General features: G+C 49.1%; 1 protein-coding gene across 1 annotated transcript in view; it reads right to left on the bottom strand.

Annotated features, from left to right (window-relative positions):
• Positions 1-76: 76 nt before the first annotated feature.
• FGF18 (fibroblast growth factor 18) overlaps positions 77-24,807 on the bottom strand; it is a 47,521-nt gene continuing 22,790 nt past the window's right edge. The window contains exons 3-4 of the mRNA XM_086621831.1: positions 17,758-17,864; positions 77-343 (exon numbers count right to left, since the gene is read on the bottom strand). Coding sequence (XP_086477957.1) covers positions 77-343; positions 17,758-17,864 — 374 coding nt within the window. The remainder of the gene's footprint in view (positions 344-17,757; positions 17,865-24,807) is intronic.

The raw sequence follows: 24,807 nt of genomic DNA, 5'->3' as shown, positions 1-24,807 counted from the left end.
AATGTAAAAATATTCCTCTGGTGCAGTTTTTTTTTTTTTTGTGGTTTATTATGGTGACACTGTTTTTTGTCTATTTTTAACTGGGGTTGGTGGGTCGTATTCTCTTAGTCCTCTTGGTGACTGTTGTGTACTTGAAAGGTTTCTGTATCTCCACTTGCCCCTTTGGGTACCTCTTCATAAAATGTACATCTTGTTGGTTTTCCCGGGTCTTGGGCCCTTTCCGTGGCCTCCCTTTTTTGGTGAATCCAACATACCAGCCGGAATATTTTGCTGACATCAGTGCCGTATAGTTGTTTTCTAGGACTTTTTCAATGAAGACACACTCCTTGCTGGTGCCATCGGGCTGAAAAAGGAGGAAAAAAAATAAAATTCATTATCCAAATGCAAGCTCAGTGACCAAAACCCAATTTGGCATAAATAAAATCATGACATCTGGACCTTGTTTTTTTGGTTCAAACACTGTTAATAGGAGCCATAACAAACATCAGCTGAAATAGAAATGAATTTTTAAAAAAGCACAAAAGTATGAGGTCATTATTTCATTTTTTTTAAAAACACTCCTATCCAAGGAGAGGAAGATTTTTCAAAGACAACCATTAAGTTTAGCCAGTCCAGCTCCTTCAACTGCAAGCAAAGCAAGACATTCAGCTCTGCTTTTTCCATGAGGAAAGGAGGATGAATTGAACTCGTGCTAGGGAAATACCATACTTAATCAGAAAAAAATAAAAAAATCAGAATCTCATACAGGCCAAGCAACAGCATTGCCACTTCTACCACTCACTTTCGATATGTTTTCCAAAATATCTTATGGGTTTGCACCCATAACTATGCAAATCCCACTGAAACCATTACAAGCCTTAGTCTAAGCCTTCTCAGGGCTTTGAAAACTCTGCCCCGCAGCATCCCGGGTGCGACACCCGGCAAATAAACCGCGCGTGGAGCTCCGGGGACAGGCTGGGAGTGCCGCGGGCATCGAGGGCCCCGACCCCGCTCCAGTCCCGGAATCCAGCCCTTTATTTCGGAACCGTGTTGCACACCCCAGGCTTGGCTCCAACTCGCATCGCTGAGTGACATCAGCAGCGGAAAGGGCCGTTCCTGTGCCGGAGTGGCATCCCATCGCCATCCCTCCGAAGCGCAGCCTAGTGCAAACCCACCTTCCCGTCACTGGCCTGGGCCACCAGCTCCCCAGCCACTCGCTGGTTCGAGATTTTGGCCAAACAGAGTGTACTGGGTTTGCGTGGCAAGGTTTTGGTAGCCGGAGGGTACAGGGGTGGGTCTGTGAGAAGCTGCTAGAAGCCACAGCTGACCAAGGCTGAGCCCATCAGCGATGGTGGTAGCGCCTCAGGGATAACACAGGTGAGAAGGGGGAAAAGTTGCTGTGCAGCACCAGCAGCCAGAGAGAGGAGTGAGAATATGGCAGAGAAACAACCCTGCAGACACCAAGGTTGGTGGGGAAGGAGGTGCTCCAGGCACCAGAGCAGAGATTCCCCTGCAGCCCATGGTGAAGACCACGGTGAGGCAGGCTGTGCCCCTGCAGCCTGTGGAGGTCCATGGTGGAGCAGAGATCCACCTGCAGCCCATGGAGGACCCCGGGCTGGAGTAGGTGGATGCCCACCTGGAGCAGTCTGTTCCTGAAGGACTGAATCCTGTGGGAGGACCCACACTGAAGCAGTTTGGGAAGAACTGCAGCCCGTGGGGAGGACTCGCATCAGAGAAATTTGCAGAAGACTGTCTCCTCTTCCCTGGAGCATGGGAAGAGTATGAGGAGTCCTCCCCCTGAGGAGGAAGGAGCAGCAGAAACTGTGTGATGAACTGACCGCAGCTCCCATTCCCCGTCCCCCTGCGCCGCTGGAGGGGAGGAGGTAGAGAATTCAGGAGTAAAGTTAAGCCCAGGAAGAAGGGAAGGGTCGGGGGAAGGTGATTTAAGATTTGAGTTTTATTTCTCATTATCCTACTCTGATTTGACTGATAATAAATTAAACTGATTTCCCCAGGTCAAGCCTGTTTTGCCCATGACAGTAACTGGTCAGCGATCCCTCCCTGTCCTTCTCTTGACCCTTGAGCCTTTCGTTGTATTTTCCCTCCCCTGTCCAGCTGAGGACAGGAGTGACAGAGCGGCTTTGGTGGGCACACGGCATCCAGCCAGGGTCAACCCACCAACACAGGGTTCATCTCAGCCTGGACATCTGGACTAACAGACCCGGGGCTGGACTTCGAACTGGGCAGCGCGTGAATCTTGGGGTGGATTCGGGACCCCGGTTGACCCAGCACACCCAGCACCGGAGGGAGTTGCAGCATCACACAACAGCATCTTTAAGTGGTTGGGCACAGAGGAAATCCTTCTCACCTCTAATCTTCTGTCAGAAAATACATTTTGTCCTTTAACTGGTGCTACATCTAGAACATCACACAACGTTGTGTGCACCGGCACTTTGTCTTATGAGTCAAAAGATACTAGGGAGTAGATATGGGCTCACGGCAGCCCTGGATGTTTTCTTGGCTCTGGGTGTTTTATGGATTCCGGACAGGGATAAGAGCAGTATGGAGCATCATACAGGACTTACTGTAATGCTCAGCAAAGCCAAAGGAAGGATTTCCATCGCAGTATTAGCCCGATCCACCTCCCCACTGAAGTCAAATCATGAGGTTTTCAGTACTGCAGGCCTGTGCTTACTGCCATGCTTACTAGTAAGCTCTGCCCGTGCAAATTAAACAGCGTCAGACCCTCTCAGCCTTTAGCCATTTCCCCCATCCCACCCCTGGGGACACAGGAAAGCCACAGCACTGCGACCAGCACAGCACCTGCAGTGATGGTCAGTCCCAGGCTGCAGCGGCTCTGCTTGGGGCTCCCCTGGGCATGACAGCCGGGGCGAGGAGCCCAGTGCCTCACACCTACCACCCCTTCCCCAAGACCAGGTCAGCCTCCTCTTCCCTAGAGAAGCCTTCCTGAAACGTTCTGAACAATCACAGTGGAGCTTGGAGTTTGTGGGAAGGGCAGGGATGGTGGGACAGGAGGGAAGCCCCCCGGGCTGAGCTGGCTCAGGCTTGCCCGCACCTCTGATCCCCAACTAAGGGCTACAAATGGAGTTGCAAGGTGGGAACCATCGGGCCTGACAATCCAAGCTGGAGTCACGCAGGCAACAACACAGGAAGAGCTTCGTCTTGGCCAGTCTCCAGGACCAGCCATCCCTCACTGGCTTAAGACCTTTAGCAGAGCTTCAATTCAATCGCTGCAAACAATAGGTGGCTTTTACCCTAAAATCATGAGTACACCATCCTGCCTAAAGGGTTTCATTACCCCGGGTAAGTCCCCAATGACTTCTGCATCAAACATGCTCATCCAGGGTCTGTGTTCCCTATACATGTGCCCTATACAGGGGCAAAGCCAGCTCTGCCATAGGACCGGCAATCCCCATGCCAGGCAAGGCACAAAGGTCCTAATTTTATCATTTGCAGTTGGAAGCTCACAAACGCTTTAATGAACAGCAGAACTGGGCAAAGCTCAGTGGTTCCAGTTCCTGGGGGGGGGGGTCGTTCTCTGAGCCCTGGGTTTGATCAAAGCCACATGAGCGGGGAAGGGGGAAATCAGCCGACACCACGGGGTTCCACCAGGTTTCAATGGGAAGCCATAAAACCAGCCCTGGGTTTCTCAGGGCTCAGCCCACTACAAACCCTTCCCCGATGAATGGAGAATTTTTAAACAATACCATGGCTGAGTTTCAAATCCACCCAAACCCAGGTGCCGACGAACCGACCGGATCCGTACCGCAGGGGGAGCAGGTAATTGGAAGGGCCGCTTCCCCCACGCTCGTGGAGAGGTCCTGGATTTGAGCCCTGACCTTGTTGCTAGGAGAATTAAGGCGTTTTCAGGCAATTTGGGAGGTTTCCGCTTGTACTGCAATGTCAGTTTCTCACGGAAAACGAAGAGCGGAGTGAAAAGAAAACGTGTGTGTAGGAGGGGGAAGTTATTCTATTAATAACAAAAAAGTATTTACTTATACCTCCAAATTTGCCAACAGAGCCTAAGACGGAGACAGGAGGTGGAGGAATAACAAGGTGCAACTTCAGGCCAACCTCAGGGCTAATTTGAAGTAAACAAGGCGCCTGAGATAAAATAACCTCGTTCTGGAAGAGGAAGAGCTAAATGATTTGATAACATGAAATTACAGTAACATTTACAAGTACCTGGAGATAAATGAGGATAAGGACCTCGCTTCCCCAAACAGAGCATTCCTGTACGTGCTAAGACACATCAGAGACAGACAAATGGTTTTCAAATACTTACAAGATGATTTTACAGCATCTCTTATAAACCCTGATAGAACAACTCACTCACACATTACCTACACCACAGAGAGCTGGACCCATGGTCATCTATTAGGGGAAAAAGCAATTTATAAGGGTTTTCAGTAATTTTTAAGTGTCACCTTTTTCTCACCAGGCATCCATCACTTCAGGTCTAATCACATCCCTATCTCAACGACAGCAAAACCCTCGTTGGGTCTGTCACCCATCCCCTCGTTCCTCCAAAGAGAGGAAGGATGGAAGAGAAAAGGGAGACAGCTTTGGCCGAGCAACGCTCTCTGTTCCAGCCACCAGCTCGACCTGCCCCAGCACCTCCGCCTGCAAACGCTGTCGATACGGGGCTGCACCCGCCGCCGCCGGCGTCAGTCGGGAGATGCTGCCAAGCCGTGTTTCATACCTACTGAGCTGCCAGGATGCACCTTGCAGAGCGCTCGCCCTTCAAACGTGGAGGTTTATGTTTTGAACCGATTCTTTTAAATAAAGAAGAGTTCTTGAAAGCCTCGGAGCTGTGTGGGAAGCGCCCGGCCCGCAGCAGTGGCCCTGCCATGGGATGGAGGAGGACCCACACCCAGCCCCGCATCCCACCAGCTGCACAGAGCAGGTGGGCACCAGGGCTTTGTGGCCCCGGGGTGTCCCACACGTGCTCAGGGACAAGCTGCTCCTGTGTCTTGCTCACCACCATCCCACAGGCAACATCTCCAGCCAAGCTTCGTGCTCAGAGCAGGGCGAGAGCCGTTGCGGAACCACAGGCACCTCCTCATGCCCGTGAGCAGCCACCTCCCAATCCCCGGTTGTGTGCCCGGGAGCTGCTGCCCGGCTGCGCAACGAGGCCGTGCCACTCCAGAGGTGACCACTTGCAGCTCAGTTCTTTGCATAGAAATAATTCGGGGCATTCTTTTGTTTAAACGTGTTCCTAACAGCCATGGGAAGACATGCCAGAGCCAGGGGCTCTCCGAGTGCTCCAAGCTCCCTGAGGAGCAGCACCGGCTTGTTTGCACAGAGCATTTGGCGATGGGCTCTCCAGTACTGCACGTGAAACACGTCGCACTGCCACTAAAGCAGAATGAAGTGCCAAAGCATTTGCTGCTTCTACAATTACAGTCCGGAGCGCTTTGGTGCTCCTGCTCCCCTTTTTATGACCCAACTTGGTCTTATTGTAGTTTGGCTTTCTCGTTTTAACTTCTCCAAATGGAAAGGATCAAAGGGCTCTTTGTTGTCGTAGCAGGAGCGGCTCCTCGGAGCGAGGCACCGCCGCCGCTCACAGCTTGCCGCTCCGGGGGAATTCGTGGCAGCCCCTGTGCCACCAGCCCGAGCCAAAGCACGAGCAGGTGCAGCCGCCGCCGCCTCCCTATTAGCTTGCCACGCTAAGCCACCTTTTTATGGGAAAGGGAGGCTGGGACAGGTTTTCTCATTTATGCTTCACAAATCTGGCTCAGTGGGCACCGGCAAATCCAAACTTCCCTCAGCTTTTACGGCGACAATGAGCTGGCGCAAGCGGCTCGGGTAATGGCGCGGCGCGGGGAGAGATGCCTCCAAGACTGAAAGGTTTCTCTGTTTGCAAAGCTCGGGGCTCAAATTAAGCCCTCCGAGCGAAGCTGTGTTAAGCTGCTGTTCGTTAAGCCGATGTTAAACACTTCCCCCCTCCTCGAAGGACGCTGCAATTAGAAGCTCTCCGGGTAAAGCGACCGAACACGCCGGTGATGCGCCGCGAATACGTAACAAACACCAAACCAGAGGAAACACATCAGTGCCGAGCCAGGGATGCCAGCCTGGCACAGGGCACAGAGAGACACAACCTTTCAAGCGAGGCGGGGATGACTCTCCTGTCTAATTATCACCTCGCTGCAAGGTCAGCCCCCCCGGCTCAAAGTCAAACTGGGGAGATCCAAGCTTTCCGTACAGGTGGGATCGCTTCCCTCTGCAAGGAAAGCAAAGTCCTCTTCCTAAAAATCCCGCAGCAGGGAAAACTACCACTCAAGCAAAAGTTTTCCAAGAGGTGTATGCACTCAGGTTTTTTGCAAGGAAAACCCCTGAAAATGGACCCTTTCTGCATCCCTCCCTTCCCCCCGCAGGCGGACAGACGGACGGACAGAGGGGTTCCCAAGCAGTGGTACCCCACCGTGCTGGGTGTCAGACCACCCCAGGCACAAGGTCACCCATGGAGCTCAGCAATTCTTTCAAAAGCTTCCCAAAAACTCCCCTGAAACGCTGGCACTGTCAGACTCACACATGGTGTTACACGGCAGAAATCCCACCCTGTATTTCCTAAATTTCAGAGCAGTGGCAGCGCGGCAGGCTTGGCTTTTCAGGTGGTTTATGGTTTGAACTCCTGAAGCATCCCCAGCTGAGGACCAAGGCTGGTGCCCCCAGCACCACTGATACCCCCTATAAAACCCCAGAGCTGTTTACACAGGACATACTTAGAGACATCAGATTTCCAGGACACATATTCCTTCTGTGGGGTTTTGTACAAGCTTGGCTCAAAGTCAGAGCTCAGACTCAGTCCGCAGGGCTTGGAAAATCCCGAGTGGACGAAGGTAAGGCAGGAGCTATGTTAATGTGGCAGCTTTTCGCACTGTCACCTCTCCCTGCTCACACATACGTATTTTAAAGGCAGGTCACGGAGCGTGACGGCGAGGTGGGTACAGCAGCCGCCGGATCCAGCACGGCTGCGGGAAACATCACCTCATCGCTGCATGACAAATCGGAGTGCTCCGGCTGCTGGGCCCAGCCACCCTCGTGCACTTTATAGGCATTATCAGGAGAGATCCATCGAAAGCATCCTGGCGTTCAGCATCCCGGATTTATGGCGAGGCTCCCTTGCCACAGAGGCACCTCTTGACCCGAATGCGCATTCTTGCTCCTAGAAAATGAGGGAAGCTGCATCCATAACTGCCAAGAGTTACTCAGCTTCGCGTGTGCTTCCTCCAGCTCTCTGGCCTCTGAACCTGCACAATCCTCCGAGGAAAATACTTAGGAGTCATGATGGGCAGTTCAATAAAAGCGTCTGCCAGCAGAGAGGTCCATTATGCATACAGGACATCTAAGTGCATTCACCAAGCAGGGGAAGCAATACAAAACCCGTGCAGACACGGCACGAGCTGCAAGAACCAAGGAAGGAAGAAAAGGGTTGGAATTTTTTGTTCAACATTTCATCCAAAAATCCCACTTTTCTAACTAATATCTGTCCAGTAACCCTCATGTTGCCCTGGAAGAGCGTTTTGTCATGGGATGAACAGGAGGATACAGAGATGAAGGGAGTGTTTGCAGGGATGAAGGCTGAGGCTACGCCAGGACATGCCTCCTGACCTGCTCCTTCCATCACAGACACATTTATTGGCAACAGTACGGCACGACGGCACAGCTGTAATCGGAGCGAACTAGGTCGGCTTCATCTGGAAAGATGTACATTTAACTAATGGAAATTCCTAACTGCATCTCCGATGAGAAAAGCCAATCACTTTTTAAAGGGGATTTATGAAACTAATAGAAAATTTAGAAAATTTTAATTTAAGTCAAAACTGCGGGTTTCCTGCAATAGGAAGGTACTGATGCTTGATCACAGGCAGGTTTCAGACGTGACATCTGAGCAGATCTGACATCTACCACTACCTGCACCAACCTGATCCACTTGCCCGTGTGCTTCTAGGTGCTAACTAACCACAGTTAGAGCTGGGAAGGCATTTTTACCCCCCTGTATAAAGCACAACCCGTTGGTTAAATGCACTGCAGGGCTCCGCTGTGTTTCCTTCTAGAACATCATTTTCAGCCTCCACTGAGACTCACAGGCTAGTCCTGAACTTCATATAAAAGCCAACTAAGAGCAGCAGCATATTTCATGTAGGCTTAAATTCATTATAGAGAGACTTGTGCCACTACAGGAAAACAAAAAAAAAAATAATAAAATTGTTTAAAACATCAGGTCTAGATGACGAATGGAGCAAGAACACAGGACTGTAGCAGTTGCTGGCCCCATAGCAGGTCTGGTAAACCCCAGGTTTATACACATTAAACAAACATACGCACTGACTTTCAAAGTTATCATTCAAACGAGTGCAATCTCATCCAGCTGGCATTCTGGTAGTGACACCAGTTTCCCTGGAGCAAGTTTAAATCAGTGGAATTTAGGACCAAGAAAGGTCATTGACTGTCTGCAGGATGGCATTAGTTCTCTTCATGTCAAACTATATTAATAAGGAAAAGCAGAAATCCATGATCAAATCAAGTGCCAGCCATAAAAAATTACCATCAAGAATTGTTCTAGCCTGTGAATGACAAACTTCCTTCTTTATACAAGGGCAAGGCTTTTGAGATTTGTCCTCCTTTAGGAAAACCCAATATCTTTAAGTCTCAAAAAAAAAGATGTAAGAAAACATCAAGAACAAAAATATATTTAAGTGAGATCTACTTTTCTTTGACCCTAAATGTATTGTAATGGCCATATCAAATGGCCTATCTTTTGCTGCTGTTGGAGCACAGGTTTTATTCTCCACTTCAAAATCAGCCTCTGTTCTCACTTCATCTCCAAAACCGAATTGAGAGTCAAGTAGAAACAGTTCTTGAAGAGCAGGATCCTCCTAAACAGGCATCTCAACTGCATCCAGCGAGGAAGACGAGGCTGCACTGCTTTGGTGCTTGCTGCAAGTTAAATACATTGGTGTATTCGCAAACTAGCATTTAGAAGAAACATCACCTTCATCTTCGAGATGCTCAAGAACAACAAAAATTGCACTCAGGAGATAAAATGCTCTGGGAAAACCAATTAAATCCAACTTGATACGAGACACCTACAGCACACCCCCTACCCAAACAAGGTGAGGCATGACCAGGGCTCAGGGATCCCCTCTCGATAATTTTAATCACCATTTAACCTTAGGGAACTGAAGTATTCCAACATGACACACAGCTGTCACCACCAAGAAACACAGTGGACAGGATGTTAGCAGCTTCACGGTGACACTTGCTCCTTGTACACAGAAAGGATTAAATTAAATTGACATGTAGCTTTCAAGAAGGTGACATTTTTTTCCTCGGAAGGGGATATACAGCTTCCAGCCACAGGATAAGAAAAGGCTTTAGAGGTCAAGCTTGGTCTGCAATGTGAACCTTGACTTTGCAAAACTCCAGTTTGAGAGAGAAAATCGGTGTTTTTTAAGAATTTCCAGTTGAAGTTTGCTAAAGAGGAATCACGAGAAATCTGTAAACCTGTTACACATCTCTCTGGTGACCAGACACAGCCCAGAGATCAAGTTCAACGCTCACATCCTCAGCTGAGCAACTGTGACTCCCTAGCGTAAAATCAGTATGAGGAAGAAATGCACTTTTTAAAACAAAAGGACCTTTTGCTTTATTTGAGAGCAAACACTTGAAGCATTGTGGCCGTGCTGAGAAGTTGAAGTTAACTGGAGATGTTCACATGGGGCTGAAATGAGACTTCAAGGACCTCTTGACCACCTCACGTGGCCCGTGAAATGATGTATTAAGCACCAGTCCCATCTCAGATGTTCCCGCTACCATCCAAGGAAGCCTTGCTCGCAGGATTCACAGCTCATGTCATGCACAGCTCCTCTACCCACAGTTTGGTTAAAGCTAAAACTCCTGTCCTTGCCCAGTCTGAGAGGATCAGTGTCCATCCGGGGCGCTTGGAAGATCACAAGAACTGACAGCAGCACAGAAGGAGTTAGCATAGACCTTAAATATTCGCATTGTTCTTACAAGATGTTAGGTGATGTTTGACAAAGACGGTGAATGTTCTGCCTGGCAAAGCAGCTAAATACGAATCCAACCCCAGCAGCACAGTGTGGGCTTAGATGTGCTTAATGATGGGCTCCATTTAGGAAACCTGTGACCGAAATCCATCAGACCACGCAGGTACAGTGCACGCACAGCACTAACGACCGATCGGCAAAGGGAAGACGTTGGTAAATCGCCCGTGCGGTGGCACAAGCCTCCCTCCCCATTCAGTACCATCAATACCACAAGCTTCCGGCTCAGCTGTCACAGCTTTGGCACCCAAGCTTACACACACCCCCCTCGAGGCCCTGATCTGGTGAGAACTGACGCAGCTTCTAACCATATGTGAAATCCTCACAAGTACAGCACCAGGACGAGGCCCGTTGCACACAGCAAACATTAACGCTGCGACGGTCTAGTGAGCTCATGCAAACTCCTGCCACGTTGAAGGAACCGCGGCAGCATGGGAGCCCGTCCACTTCTGTGCCAAGGCAGCCCCAGTGCAATGAACACCGGGAAGCTGTTTCACTGGGCTCAACCATAAATGGCTGCTTGGATCATTACACGGTCGTGCCATCCAGAGCCAGGACTCCTGGAAGAGCCGGGTAACGTTCGGCGTCTGACGGCTGCCCCTGCTCGAGGACGGGAGCTGTCTCAGCCAGGCTCCTGCATGCTGGGCATGCAAACCCAACACAAATGTCCCCACCTCCAGCCACGACGCCCCATCCCTGTGCCGCCTGCAGCTCCTCAGGGAAGGTCCACATCAGGGACATTACACCTACCAATACATAAACTGACAGATTATTGTGTCCACACACCCTGAGACTGTGTGATGACAACATCCCTGCCATAGCATCCAGCAACCCCTCCTTGGGGAGTTCTTCTGACCCGTTTCCAGCACTGTGAAGATTCAAAACTGCAATGAATGAACCAGATGATACAAATTCCACCAGCGACCACAACAGTTTGACTGTGATGCTCCAGGCAGCCCAGCAATGGGAAAGGAGCAGCTGTGGAAGGTTGCACTGCTAGCAAAAGCCTCATGATATCTGGGGGATGAGCAAGGAGAAGGGTGATTGCTGGTTTTAGCTTCCACTTCTGCTTTTCATTTCGTAAGAACCTCAGCTTCTAAGTTTTCAGAACAATAATTCAAAATTTTTTACACTGGTTGCAGGAAAAAAAAACATTAGGTGAATGCAGAAGATTCTAATGGCTCATCGGAAAGAAAACTGATTTTGTCACCTCATTGTTTTTAAGACCTTTGCAACCCTGCAGGCCCTGAGTCAAGAGTTTCGGATGCTTGAGACTGGTTTCGGATCAGGTCCCTGTTCAAAGAATGACAAGGTCCAAGGTTGCTTGGCTCCAGGTCCCATGGAAGGCAGTTATTTAGATGGCTTAAACTAAAACAAACTCAGAGGGTAGCAAAAGCCTGGGAACAATTCACTTTAAAAAATGACCCCAATCCCACCCGATATGAAGAACCAGACTACAGTCCAAAACAAGACCCGAGTGAGATCCAGCAAAAGCCACGTCAAGTTTTGCCTTGACATGAGATGCCAAGTCAGAAAAGTTTATGGCTGAACATGTCACAAAGAGATCAGCAAAATGCATGCTATTAAACCCGACGCCCCACAATCCTGGCTGTGTTTTTGTTGCAAATTCAGCATTCAGCCCCAAAATTGTTAGTTTTTACAAGCCCCTTTCAAGCAACCCAAATACCGTGCAACTCCGGGAAAAATTCTGGATAAGCATCAAAACCCTGTGAAACTCAGAGTTCTGCCTCGAATCCAAGATGCAGTTAGGTGTAGTTTTAAATATACAAGCTGAGGAGGCCAAACACCTCGTCTACTGCACTGACCTACCTGCAAACCTCCGAGTGCCCCTCTGCCCGTGCCACCTCCCGACATCTATGCAGCATGTTTGGCTGTTGGGACAGACCCCGGTGCAGGCAGGCACCAGGGAATACTCCTGGCCAAATGCCATGCAGGACTTGGGCACATGAAGGGCATCAGGCTCGGAGCTCATCCCTGAGTCTCCTTGTCTCAGGCTAACACCGACCTCTGGCTTCACAGCCTTGGCTTCACAGCAAGGCTCTTGTTTCCCACCATCAGTGCTTCAAAAGCAGCTTTTCAAGAAAGGTCAACCTCAGCCTTGACCAAAGTCAACTGATGACAAGGCTGGTCCAGATAAGGCTTTGGAGAACCCACCTGGTGGACCCACCTATGCAGGTAAGTCCCCTCGTCCTACAAAGGGTGGCTCCCACTGAACCACCTGGAGCTCCTGTAACACAACACGCTCCTTCTCCAGTAAGGCCAGGGTTATTATAGAGGGCCAAGACTGCATGCATGGGCCGTAGCAAGCGCCTTCGCTCTTTGATGTCGTCAGAGTTTTTTTCCGCCAACTTGCCTGACTAAACACACACATGCTTCAAGAAAACCCCTATTTTAAAGCTGCAATGTAAACAACCCCAAATTATTACTATCCCCTAAAGGCTACTGCTGGCAGGCATCAGTGATAAAGCTCTGCCAGAGCAGTCTGGCATCTAGCAACAATTTGTTTGTCGTCCTGCAAAAATACAGAGAGCCTTGCCATATGGTATGAGCAACTTTCTGGTAACGTTAAGAAATATATTGGCTTGGAAAGCAGTTATCACACCAGGAAACAATCTTATGTCTCGGAGGCAGGTCTATGCTGTAAGCGGTATCAGCACAGCCGGGCCAGTCAGGGCTGGGGGAGAGGTGACGGTGGCCACCTCCAGCCCCTGGTGCAGACGACGTGCCCCTGGCACAGCCACACTTCAGCTGGCAGAGTTTTTCTTCAGGAGCTGGACCCTGCTCCAGGGCACAAGCTCAGCACCGCTCATCCGCGCCCTGCGAGCGCCAGCAGGGCATCAGCGCTACGGACACGGCATCAGCAACGCTGGCCCCAGGAACCACCCGACTTCCCTGTCATCAAGCTGATGTGATGCCTCAGTCACCCCAAATGGCCAAGGGGTTCCTGCCTTTCAACCAACAGCTTTTTCCCACTGCTTCACATTAAGCATAAAGAAGAAATAGAACCAAGCTCATCAAAATGCTTTTTCAGAAATAATGCGCATATGTTATAATGATTTTCTGAGGGTGTGTGTACACCAGCTCACTGAGGATCTCTGAAATAAAACCCATGGAGAGTCAGTGCAAGTCAGCATGGGGATTTGGTGGGAAATCGCTTAACTTCTAGTATTGCATGCTCTCAGGCTTGAATTCTTAGAAGGACTTGAACTGCCGTAACGAGCAGGGACTTCTCGGGATACAATTTACTGCTCTCACTTTCTGTAGAGCTGGCAGGGGTGATACCTGTGACAGACTCCATTCTGTCTATCGCTTTTCTAACTCTGTTCCTACTTCTGTAGTTTTCTCCATAGCCACCCCCTACTTCCGTGGAAGGACTCATGCCATTTACAGTGGGGCAGGAGTTTCCTGCCAGCTCGCGGTGTCAAGATTATGGTCACGTTACGTGGAGCAGCGTCACACGGGAGCACAACACACCACCGACAGTCGCCACGCTGTCCCGACTCCACCTGCACTCAGAGTCTCATCCTGGCCTGAGGAGATGGCTTCAGCACCCATCACCTGCTTCTCCTTCCTGGAAAAGTTCAAGGGGTGACTTAATGCACTGAGAGATGGAGCTGTTCTCAAAATGAAACCATCAGAGAACAATCGAGAGAACCAACAGGGAACAATATTGCTGCTGGATCTGGAAAAGATGTAATCCACTTAACGCCTTAAGAGAACATTAGTGGGACTGCCTGGAGCATCTTCTGAAGAAATTTCTGGATCAAATTGAAGACGTGCTTAAATCTTTCTCCATTCTTCTCAAATCTTCTGGATTCCTTCCAGTCATTACCTCCCTCTCCTGCTTCTATAACTTGCTCTGAAAACCGATGTCTCCCTTGCTATGGTCTGCGGTGAGCAGCCTCTCCCCCCGCTTCGCAGCTTATCAGGAAGCCAAGGTCCATTCTCCTCTGCCCTTAGTCAGTCCAGAAAAACAAGCCTGTTCTCTCCTCTCCCTTTAGAGTTAGGAGTGCAAAACACTCCCGTTACAGACGCCTGCCATCACCCAAGCACTAGTGCTGACCAGCCTGGGTGATCTCATGGGTGGATGGTAGAGAACCACAGAAAATTCCCTGGCAAGAGTGTCTGGGCACTGGGAGACGCTCTGATCTCCACGTAGTAGCCACCAGCCCTGGCAGTGCCTAAAGGAAGGGGAAGGGCTTTGGTCATCTTGCAATGGTGTCAACAAATCCAGTATCAGCTTCACAGCTATCGCTGACCTCTTGAGAACATTCTCCTGACGAGGGGACAGGGACGGGAAAGGAAATCTCTGCAGCATCCTGCCATTCTAGATAGCACACTTTTGCTGTAAGGAGAGGCACAAGGAGAGCAGTTAGAGGTGGCCAAGCTAATTAACAGCCACCTGCTCACACCCCAGGCTGCTATTCCTTGCTCCAGAGACTTAAAAGCCTTATCTCTGACAGCCTTCTACAAACAGAAGTCCCCACTTTATTGACGTCCTTATCTCAATACACAAGATAAGAGAAGCTGAGGCAGAGCTAAAAACCACAGGAGGACTCACCAGGAGAACCAGAGTTGGAAAAGAGGCCATTAGTTCCTCTTCTCCCCTAACACTGAATTATTGCAAATATTCAGAGTTCTTGCGTTCTAGGTGGTCAGTCACACTGTGCCTTGTCACAAGCGGGCAAGTCACATTGCACCCCTCCTTGGCAGGACCTTTCAGAGTCCTCTTCTCCTCTCCGTTTGTAAGAAGCCTGAGACAAATAAACAGTAACGATAATATATATAAAAAAAAAAAAAAGACAAAGTTTTTAAAGAAAGCACCTAGGATTCCTGCTCTGAGTTTTCCTATTTTAATCGCTCTCCTTGTAATATAAATCTGCCATAAAGTTCAGTAGTCCATAGAAAACTTCAGCAAAATCAGAAAACTCAGGACCTACAATTTCTACATCTGTATACACAGAGGCACCAAAAACTCACTGGCAAAAAAAATACCTGGTCAGAAGGAAAAAAACAAAATGAAATCTTTCTTGGACCTTCTTCAACCTAACACCAAGAATCAATGAAGAAACACAATCCAGTTTGGTTTCCCCCGGTGCTGGTCGCCTCTAACAGAAAAGTCACTCCCTGTACAACACCTGCCCCGTCTGCGGTTTTCATAAGCCGCACGTAGAGCGTCAGTGACCTCAGCAGTTGCACGCTGTGACAATAAATAAAGTCAGAAGCCTGCCCAAAACACCTCTGAGCCCTTTGGCCAACGTTGGCCGGGAACACGCGTGTGGCAACAACCAAGCGAGGGAGAAAACACAAGGCTTGGGGCTCCGGAGCAAGCTCCGTCGGATGGCCTCTGCTCGGAAACGCGGGCGTAGGTGCCGTTCCTGATCAATAAATAAGAAGACACAGAGGCTGCTCTTCCCAGCCCCGCGGGTTGGTCTGTTGGCCTGCGACACAACTGGGGCAGCCGTGGCTCTGGAGCTCCCGCAGGTGCCACTGGTCCCGGCTGAGAACAACAACCACCTGCTCCGGTCTGTAATGCCCTTTGTAGGTGATGACGGGAAACAAAAAGGACTAAATTCGAAGCAGGTTTTCAACTCGGAGGGGGATCCAAAAGTGCTGACTGAGGAGGAGAACAAAGCCAGAGGGCAGATGCTGGTACCAGTAGGGACTGCGTAAGGCAATAGGAAGCGAGCAGAGGAAAAGCCCCGGGTTGGTCCCATGGCTCCTCTCTTGCCAAATGAACATACCGGGGCGACCATGAAACAATCAGTTTATGGGTTTCATGCTCCTCCACCCCCAGACTGAACTTAAATATTTGTATAAGCCCAGGCGTAACTTTTATCTAATGTTTTCCTTGGGGTTTACTAGCTGTTTAGAGCATTCGGGCTGAAAAGCATTCTCTCAAACTCTTGCCACAAAAAGAGCTGAAACTATGATACTAATTAAAACCACACTCTTTGGTATCAAGAAGACATGCTATTATTTTCTCTTTTTGCTCATGAGAAGCTGTTAATATGGGCAACGCGTCTGGAACATTTTCCTTCCAAACGCCACGCTCCGTACCCCCTCCTGCTCAGGTCGGCTGCTTTATGAACTTGTCAGCAGTCTGGGGTGGGAAGGCTCATATTTACAAGAATAGATTTTTTTTTTTTTTTTAGTAACAAACCGTTTGCCAACTTAACATTATGAAAAACACATCAAGGAAAAAAAAAAGAGGGGAAAAAAAAAAAGCTCGATGCTGCATGAAAGGTAACAAGCTAAGGAACAGTCCTGCTTTGGTGCCCAATGGGCCAAATCCAGGGATGAATCTTGCCAAAACATACTATAAGTTTTGAAAATCAGCCTCTGACTTTGCCAGGATGCTCCTGGACACTCAGCACAGACCAGGAAAGGACGTGGGTTGCACTGTACCACCACTGACCCACTCTGGGGTAAGGTCTAGTAAAGGAAAAGGTAAGATTTCATGCTCGTTTTACCCCTTCCAATTTGGATGCTTCTAAGGTCTTCGTTACTGTGGCATCAACACCTCATAAACATGAACAAAATTATCCTTCTAACATTTCAGGCAAAAATGCTATTATCACATTTAAAGGTCGGAAAATTAAGGAAAAAAAATTTAAAAAAAAAAAAAAAAGGCCAGGGTAGCCAAGGGTTCGGCCTTCGTCTCGACGGAAGCATCCGCACTGCTCGCGGGGAAAACAAAAGCGGCAGGAAGGATGCTCCGGGGAAGGCACTCGTCCCGCGAGTCTCACTCTCGGGACCACAGAAGTAAATAATGTTTCATCAGAGCGATTTGGTTTCTGGTTTCTGTTTGGGAGCGTGGCTTTCGCTGCGTTGACTCAAAACAAAACTCCGCTTCCCTTTTTCACAGCCACAAAGATGCCAGATTTTAATTCCCGGTGGTGCAAAGTGCGGGCGGTGGAGGAGGGGCCCTTTGAGGGCTGAGATTTTTTATTTTATATTTATTTCTTGGTGATATTTTAGCTTTGAGCAAGCTCCTGCCTGGTTAGCAAGCTTCTAGGCTCGCCAACAATACAGAAGAACTGCCTAAGTTACAAAAACAAGTTAAATCATAAAAAATATGACTTCAGCAAAGAAGTTAAGCTAGACGGGTGAACGCGCCATAATTTGTTACATGCTTCCACAGCGCAAGGATCCAAAGTAATAAAATATTCCTGTAATGCTAGAACCATGAGGCCCAGCCCCAGTACGACGTTGGGATTCCAGTATTAGCTCTGCCACGTCACCCCCCCAACTCACCACCGAAAGGAGCCTTCTGTCGCCCACCTCCCCAGCACCCACCTCCTTGGCACCGCGCTCCGTTCGCCCTTTCTTTTGGATTTCACTCCAAAGAAAGACCAAGTCACGAAGTTATCGCGAAGGTGGCCACGACGAGATGACATCTCACACCAATTTAATGCAACTGTCGAGGGCAAACCCATCCGCCTCCAAAGCATCATCCAAGAATCCCAAGGCTGGTTGCGGAGTTCAATTTTATGGACACCACGGAGGGCTCGGAAAGGCACGGGCTGCTGCGCAAACCCTGCATCCCTTCCGTCCTGCTTTTCATTGGAGGGTGACAGGTGAAGCTCGAACACATCAGTACAGCCTTGAGGAGGCTGCTGAAGGTAACACTCACGTCACAAACGAATTAAGAGGAACCACTTACCTTGCCCACTAGCTTGCCTTTCCTGTTCATGCAAAGGTAGAAGTCTGTCTCCTTCCCTTTGATCCGGACTTGACTGCCAAAAGTGTCTGTTTCCACTAGAAGCTGGGCTTGTAAAGGAAGAAGAAATAAAAAAAAAGCATTTACCAATATGGTCCCATTAAGTCAGAGCAAGTAAAGCTCATCAGCGTGTTGTCCCACTACCTCTGCCTGAACCCCGCCAGGCTGGGATGCTCTGCAAGGGAACAACCCAAGGAACCACCCAGGGCCTTGGTCATAGGTGCAGATCTGACATGTCTCCACCATGTCTATCAAATCTATGTGGATGCTCCAGATTTAATGTGTTTAACACAAAATACACATATGCATTTGTGTGCTCCATCAGCCCACACCAACCCCACCACCAGTACGAAGCCAGATGCTCTCCTTCACGCTGCAAGAGGGTTCGCAGAGGGCAAGAACATGGATTTTAGCCTCATGAAAATAAAAGATAAGCATGATGAGAATGAAAACCCTTTCCCCACAGCCAGTAGCCCTCAAATCTCTCACAGCAACAGTCTGGCCATGTGCTTGAGGTGCAAAACATCACAGCGATCTCCCAAAGATCACCACAACAGCTAGCGGGGAAGAAATCCAGTGCCGCTCGTCCTCTCTGACGAACGCCCACCCTGCAGATGTCCTCTGCGTGCCTGGCTATGATCCCAGGTCACCAATCACTTTCTGGCAGTCCGGCTCCCTGAATCCCGCTCTAGCTGGGAGAAACATGGCCAATCTCATCGTGCCTCACACATTTATCAAGGCCAGAGCTGGGTTGCAGCACTGCCAGCAGCTGTGGCAGAGGACAGATTTCTGCTGCATCTTCATAAACCACCTGCTCCGACCCAACTGTATTTGTAGAAGTGGCTGAGCTGTCAGTCAGACATGTAGCGTGCCACCATCATCTCAAAAACCTACACACGTCCAAGTTCAGCCTTTTATTCCGTCTCTGATGTAAACACGAATTCCAGTCATGCTCGAGGTTCGGATTCCAGGAATTTCCCTGGAGAGGCAGGAACAGGCAGACTGGACATTCTGGTTGAGATCCATCTCCGATACGGAGGGGGAGAAAGGAGACATGGTCGAAACACAATGCAAGAATGTGTAAGTGTCAGCAAGTGCAAATCCACGGTCCTGCTCTGGAAATACTCACACTTGTAAGAGCTGAGCCTTACCGTAGAAACACGGCTTTTCCCAAACTCTGGAGAATGTTTGATCTGTGCTGCAAAAAGTCACATTCTTTTTGGCATTCACATTTCAAACTTTAAAACCCTCTAAGAGCAAATATGTTCGCTGTAAGGATTTACCATGGGGATAGAAATAGGAGTTTGTTTCATTTAAACACGTTAATATTTTTCCCGCTTGTAAAGTCAGCTTTTGGCTTCTGCAGCAGTGCAAATATCACAAACCTTTAACTCACAAGGGCCCTAAACGGAGTTTTCCCTTCGCGGCTCAGTCACATACACAAGTTCAGGGTTTTCCAGTTACTAGCTGTTTACATTTCTTTAGATTTATTTGTTAAACCTGTTATCACAGGGGATATTTAAAGAATAACTTCTTTCTGACAGCAAGTGGGATAATGCTTGTATTATAGCAGAATATTACTTGCAATCGCGCGTTAATATGGATGTTTATCGAAGTCTTTCAGAAACGCACTGCGTTTTTGGGGATCTGTGATGGAGATCACTTGCCAGCGACAGCCAGGTGCTGAGGGCTTTCCCTCTAACCCGCCGAGGTGGTATCGGAGCAGTGACCACCCACGCGCCTCAGTGGGGAACGGCCACAAGAACCAGAAATATCCCATCGTAGAAATGATATAGGATGAGTAAAGCCAGGACGGGGAAGGATGGCACAGGGTCAAAGACGGGTCTTCACGGGACAGATGAGCAACACGGTATATAACTTGGCGAACGCCCACTGCTTCAATAAGTTCAGGGGGGCTGCTCAGATGCAACGCAGCGTTAACGAACCAGGGAACAGCCAGAGGTAGGACTGCCTTTAAAAGAGGTCACTGTGAAAGGTCTTCTCCTCACAGGAACAAAGGCATTAGAGAGGACTGATGGCCAACCTCAGATGGGGAGAGCAGCACACGAGGGAAGGTTATGGAGCCAGCACAAGAGGTCTCGAGGACTGGCCCAAGAGCCATGGCCAACAGCCAGAGCACCAAGGGGTTGCCCACAGATCCACAGTGTCAAAGCCACCAAGGCATGCAAATGGACCTGGGGCCACCCACCGAAGGGGTCAAGCGAGGGCTCCACAGTCTCAGCGGCTCAGAGTAACACTGAGTATCAGATATGGGTTTTGGCCAGCCAACGTAGTTGATAAAGCACCCCAAAGCAAGAGCCTTGATCCCAGTCCTTCCAGACAGTCGGTGATCCGCACCCCTCTGATGCAGGTCCTGCCCGGCAGTCCGTGCTCGGATGGACCAACACGGGGCACTCCGGCTCACATTCCCCACCCCCTTGCTCTCCTGCCAGTATGAGTAATATCCAAGCTGATTTTAATTTGAAAAATATCACCTTAAAAAGATGCCGGTTCCCTGCTGTGAAAATTAAAACCATCTGGATGGAGTGATTTCAAATAATTAATCCAGGTCTCCTTGGACACCACTACTAATTAAAATATGATACCTTCCTCCTCCTTTTTAAATAAAGAATTTAAATAAAGTTTAAAGATCTAATAAAATAATGTCATAATTTAGAACTAAATGGAAGTCACCTTTCCTGTGGGCTGCAAAGGTTACGTCGGCACTGAGAACCCTCCCGGGCTAGTGCACAGCACAGAGCCAACAGCAGCAGATGGGCAAGCACCCACTGTGACACCCACACCAGCAAATGCACCGGCATATGTACCTCAGCACCCCAAGGACACCTGTGAGCCCCAGAGATTGTCCTGCACCCAATGTCTCGGAGCAGGGAGCAGAGGGAAGGAGGTTCAGCAGATGCCACCTGCTGTGATCCAAGCTGCTGAGGTACAGGCTAAGGCCACCCAGAGGTACCCACTCCTGAAAAATCTGAGTCTTAAGATGTTGGAAACATGTTCTTATTTCTAGGGATCCTTGACCTCTTTTCCTACAAGAGAGATTGCTGCAGCTTTGGGGTTGGGTTCATAACCCAGCTGGCTTCCAGCCCAAGGCACCCCTTGCAGCAGATTCCCCTTTTTACAACAGGCATCTCCCTAAATTCTCTCAGGTGTCAAGAGAGGGACCTTGGACCACACATCTAGTCAGCTAAAATAAAATAAAACCTAGTCCCGAATGCTGCAACAAGAGTTTCTGGGAGACGAAGGGGCTGCTGAAGTCTCCCACCCCCCCACTCACACGCAGCAGGAGAAGCGCTCGGTCACCACCATTTAAATACATGTGAGGTGAGCTGGGCTGGTCACCTCGTTTGTCTCAATCCTAAAGATGCTACAGCCACAACCAGGGAAAATCCAAGGAAATTTCCCTGAGAGCTCAGGTAAAATAAGTCCCCCCGAAGCTTGGGCAGTGTCCCCACGGCAGTCTGCTGCTCGGGACACCTGACTTCCAGCTCCATTAGCCCCTGGATACAACATCCAGAGATTACAATCTTTATTTCCAAAAGCCCTGCACTCGAGCCTTCAGATCAGGTATTATTGTTTAAATTCTTTGACAGCTAGATATTCTGATATATTTTCCAGGGGGCGGAGGGAGAAGAAAGAGCTAAAGAGAAAAGACGTCTTTCGAGGGTGAGATCTTCTCCTACATGCTTTTGCCTTATTGGCCCATTTAACCTAAACCTTCCTGAAAACTCCCACTGGAAGAGATTGGAATTCCTCACATGTCTAGGTGAAAAGGATTACATATATATGTTGAAAAGCTATCTTCCAGCTAAGAAAACATGAAGTCAGGGAGATATGTGAAGGTGGCAGAAAATATGCCAAATTATCTTTTAAATATTTCCTGGGAGTGGGAGGACGGGAGCCAGAAGAGCACGGGGGAAGAAAGGAGAAAGAGGGCACCTGAGAAGCGAGAGGTTTACATGTACCTACCACCAAAGCCTGAGCACCAGCCAATGTCAGATAAATGACGAGATTATGGGGAAAACACCACGAAGGTGCAGACGGACGGGATACTTTGAGTCTATCCACCATTGTTGGTCGGGTTTTTTTTGGCAGGTGTAAAACCTGCAAAAGGAGTCGCATAGAAAAAGAGACTACAGTGGCTTATGCTGCCCATGGGCAGCTAAAGCAGATTTCCTGGGGAAAAGGCTCTCAGAGGGGACCGAGATTTTGTTGCTTTTATTGCACATTTTTTTCTGATGCCATTACAAAGTCAGGGAAACCATTCCCAGCACTTGGAACCATGTCCAGTTCACAAAAGGGAAGGATGTATGGATACGCTGAGGTTGGGACCACGGCGTCTGTGACAGAGAGTGGCTTTGCAGTTTAATTCTGACGCTATGAACGGAGACAAAGTGCATTCCCAAAGTTTCCAGCATGTATCGCATCTGACGGGAGAGTAAAATTTCCTCTCTGGTAAGACTGAATCTTCCAGTGTGAACCCCAGCATGGCCAAAGGTGCTTAAAATAGTTGAAACGTGTTCAAAGCCAGCCTGCCCCCCACCAAACCCACGTGCATCCTTTACATGACCACAACATAGGAGAGAATGACCCTGTCTCCACTTCACGTCCATGACGTAATGACGAGGGAATAACGCCAAAATTAGGTAAAGTCTGGAGGGTCTAATAAAGCCCACAGGCTATGAACAAGCAAGGGAATCCAGGCTGCATCTTCCAGTTTTGTTTGCGCGCTTGTATGTTCCTCCAAACCGAACCAATTTAAATAGTTACAACCCATACAACCCAATTCCCTTCTCAATTACTCAGGTGCAAATCAGGAGTAACTACCAAAATCAGTAAGGCTGGTGCTCAGGAGAGCAGAGCTCTGACCCACATACCACTGCAATTAGCTCATCGAGTCTGTCTTGAGCGAGCAGAGGATATATATATCTCTCAAATTATTAAAAGGGATGGTCGTGGGGGGGTGGAATAAGAGATCCAGGCTCCAGGTATTTTCTTTTCTAAGCCATCGGTTTGCACAAGCAAGAGAACTACTCGCGTTAGAGCAGGGGATGGCACAGGGAGCAGCGCACCCACTCTTAACCCAGGGTTTTAAAAATGCCATCTCTCTAACTGAGATTTTCTTTTAAACTTCACTTGAACATCCCATCTTTCACTCAGTCAGCCGATGCAGTCAGGGAAAAAGACACGATTTGGAGCACATAAGCCCCTCTGAGCATCAACACAGCGCTATACGCCAAGTGCCAGACACTCCGCGGCATGTCTCTGTGCCTGATTTTGGGGCGGGAACGGGAGCAGGACCAAGGGCTCTGCATGAACAAAGGAACCACTGCAGAGACAACCTGCCACCTGCCCAACAGCCTCAGGAGCTCTCGGGAACCAGACAGGTTAAATATTTGCATGGGAGACATCAGAAGAAAATCTATAACACGGCCAAGACCTCAAAGGCACTTACAGTGCAGCAACCTGATCCTGCAAATACTCTCACACAAAGGACTTCACACACATCGGAAGTCCCTCGAGTGCTGATAAAGACCCCTGCGTGGCTTCAGGGTCCTGCCACTGCCACCGGCTGCGTGGTTGGACACATGGGGAGCGTGGCTTTGGACAGGGAGGTGCGCGTCCCCCACCTCCCCAGCTGGGCTGTCTCCTCGCTCTGCCCACCTACAACTACCCCAAAGGCTTGATGAGATGGAAAAAAGTACAGGATCATGGCGCTTTTAACAGAGAAACAAGGGCTAAAGTCCCCCTTCCTGGCGCACTCTGGGACACCTTGCTCTGCATTTCACCTCCGCACTAGCTGATAAGAGCTTCAGTCACCGGGAGATGCTTTCAAGCACTCTCAATCAACAAACGACCATCTAACACCAAAAAGGTGTCCTGTCCCGTTTCCAGGATGCTGAGCTATTCCCTCGGCGCTCACTGGCACGTCAATATGACATGAGGCCAAGACATGCAGAAATATCCTCGCCGGTGCCAACCGCGCCAGCCTGAGTACCCAGCCCAGGACAGACGTGCCAGCATGACACACTGCCGCAGCCTTTAACCCCGCGGGGTGCACCCACTGAGATATTTGGGCAATAAAACATCACTCGCACACTAGCGAAACCTCCACTATTTAAGCTCATCACACCATGACAGTGGTCTCACCTGTAGGGACGCCCACCCAAAAAATTCTACTACCAGTGGCTAACAAAACACACCCAGGGAACAATGCCGAGCTGCTGGTGTTCCCCGAGCATCTCAGGGACCACCTTGGGGAGAGCCTGTCTCCCCACCCTGTAGGACATGTGCTGCTTATGTCAGAATGGCAATATCAAGGAAAAAAGGAGATTCTGAAACAAAGCAGCACTCTTCTCAGGACTTCCCAGGCTCTTAAAAGATGACAAAGCCTCCAGACACAGTCCCTATAAACTAACTCTACTCACCACATCTCGGGAGAAGCTTAAATGAAAACTCACTAATTTGAGGTCGTCCATCAGTCGGTGCGTATGAAAATCGTTGGATAGTTTAGCTGACATAAGACCAGAATAAATACCAAGGTAGGTCTTAAGAGATTTTGTCCAACTTGAATAAAAATTTAAGAAATCCCTGAATCTGTCATTCTGTGAAAAACAACAACAATAAAAAAAAAAAATATGAAGACAATGTGAAAATTATAAGTACTGGCCCAAACCTGCACTACCCAGAGTCTAGTCATCGTTCACCCACGTGAGAAACAAACGTAAAATACTGTCATTCTGCCACGGAGCCATTTGCACCCATTTGTAGATCTAAGAAAACAGGATTAAGCAGTGGGGAATCAGGCTTGGCCTCTTGCAGATGTTTTATCCATAATTCACCCTAAGAGACACTAAAAAATATTTTGGCAGTTGCTTCAGTGATGGCGAATAAGCTTATTTAGACAAGATTCAGTAAAACTGGAGGCGATAGGTTGCGTGTTTTAAAAACGCCCGGGCGGGGAGCGGGAGTGAA

This window comes from Tauraco erythrolophus, chromosome 16 (assembly GCF_009769465.1).
Source record: "Tauraco erythrolophus isolate bTauEry1 chromosome 16, bTauEry1.pri, whole genome shotgun sequence".
In the NCBI taxonomy this organism is placed as follows: domain Eukaryota; kingdom Metazoa; phylum Chordata; class Aves; order Musophagiformes; family Musophagidae; genus Tauraco; species Tauraco erythrolophus.
Note: the sequence above shows the minus strand (reverse complement) of the source record. Positions and strands in the feature narration are given on the sequence as shown.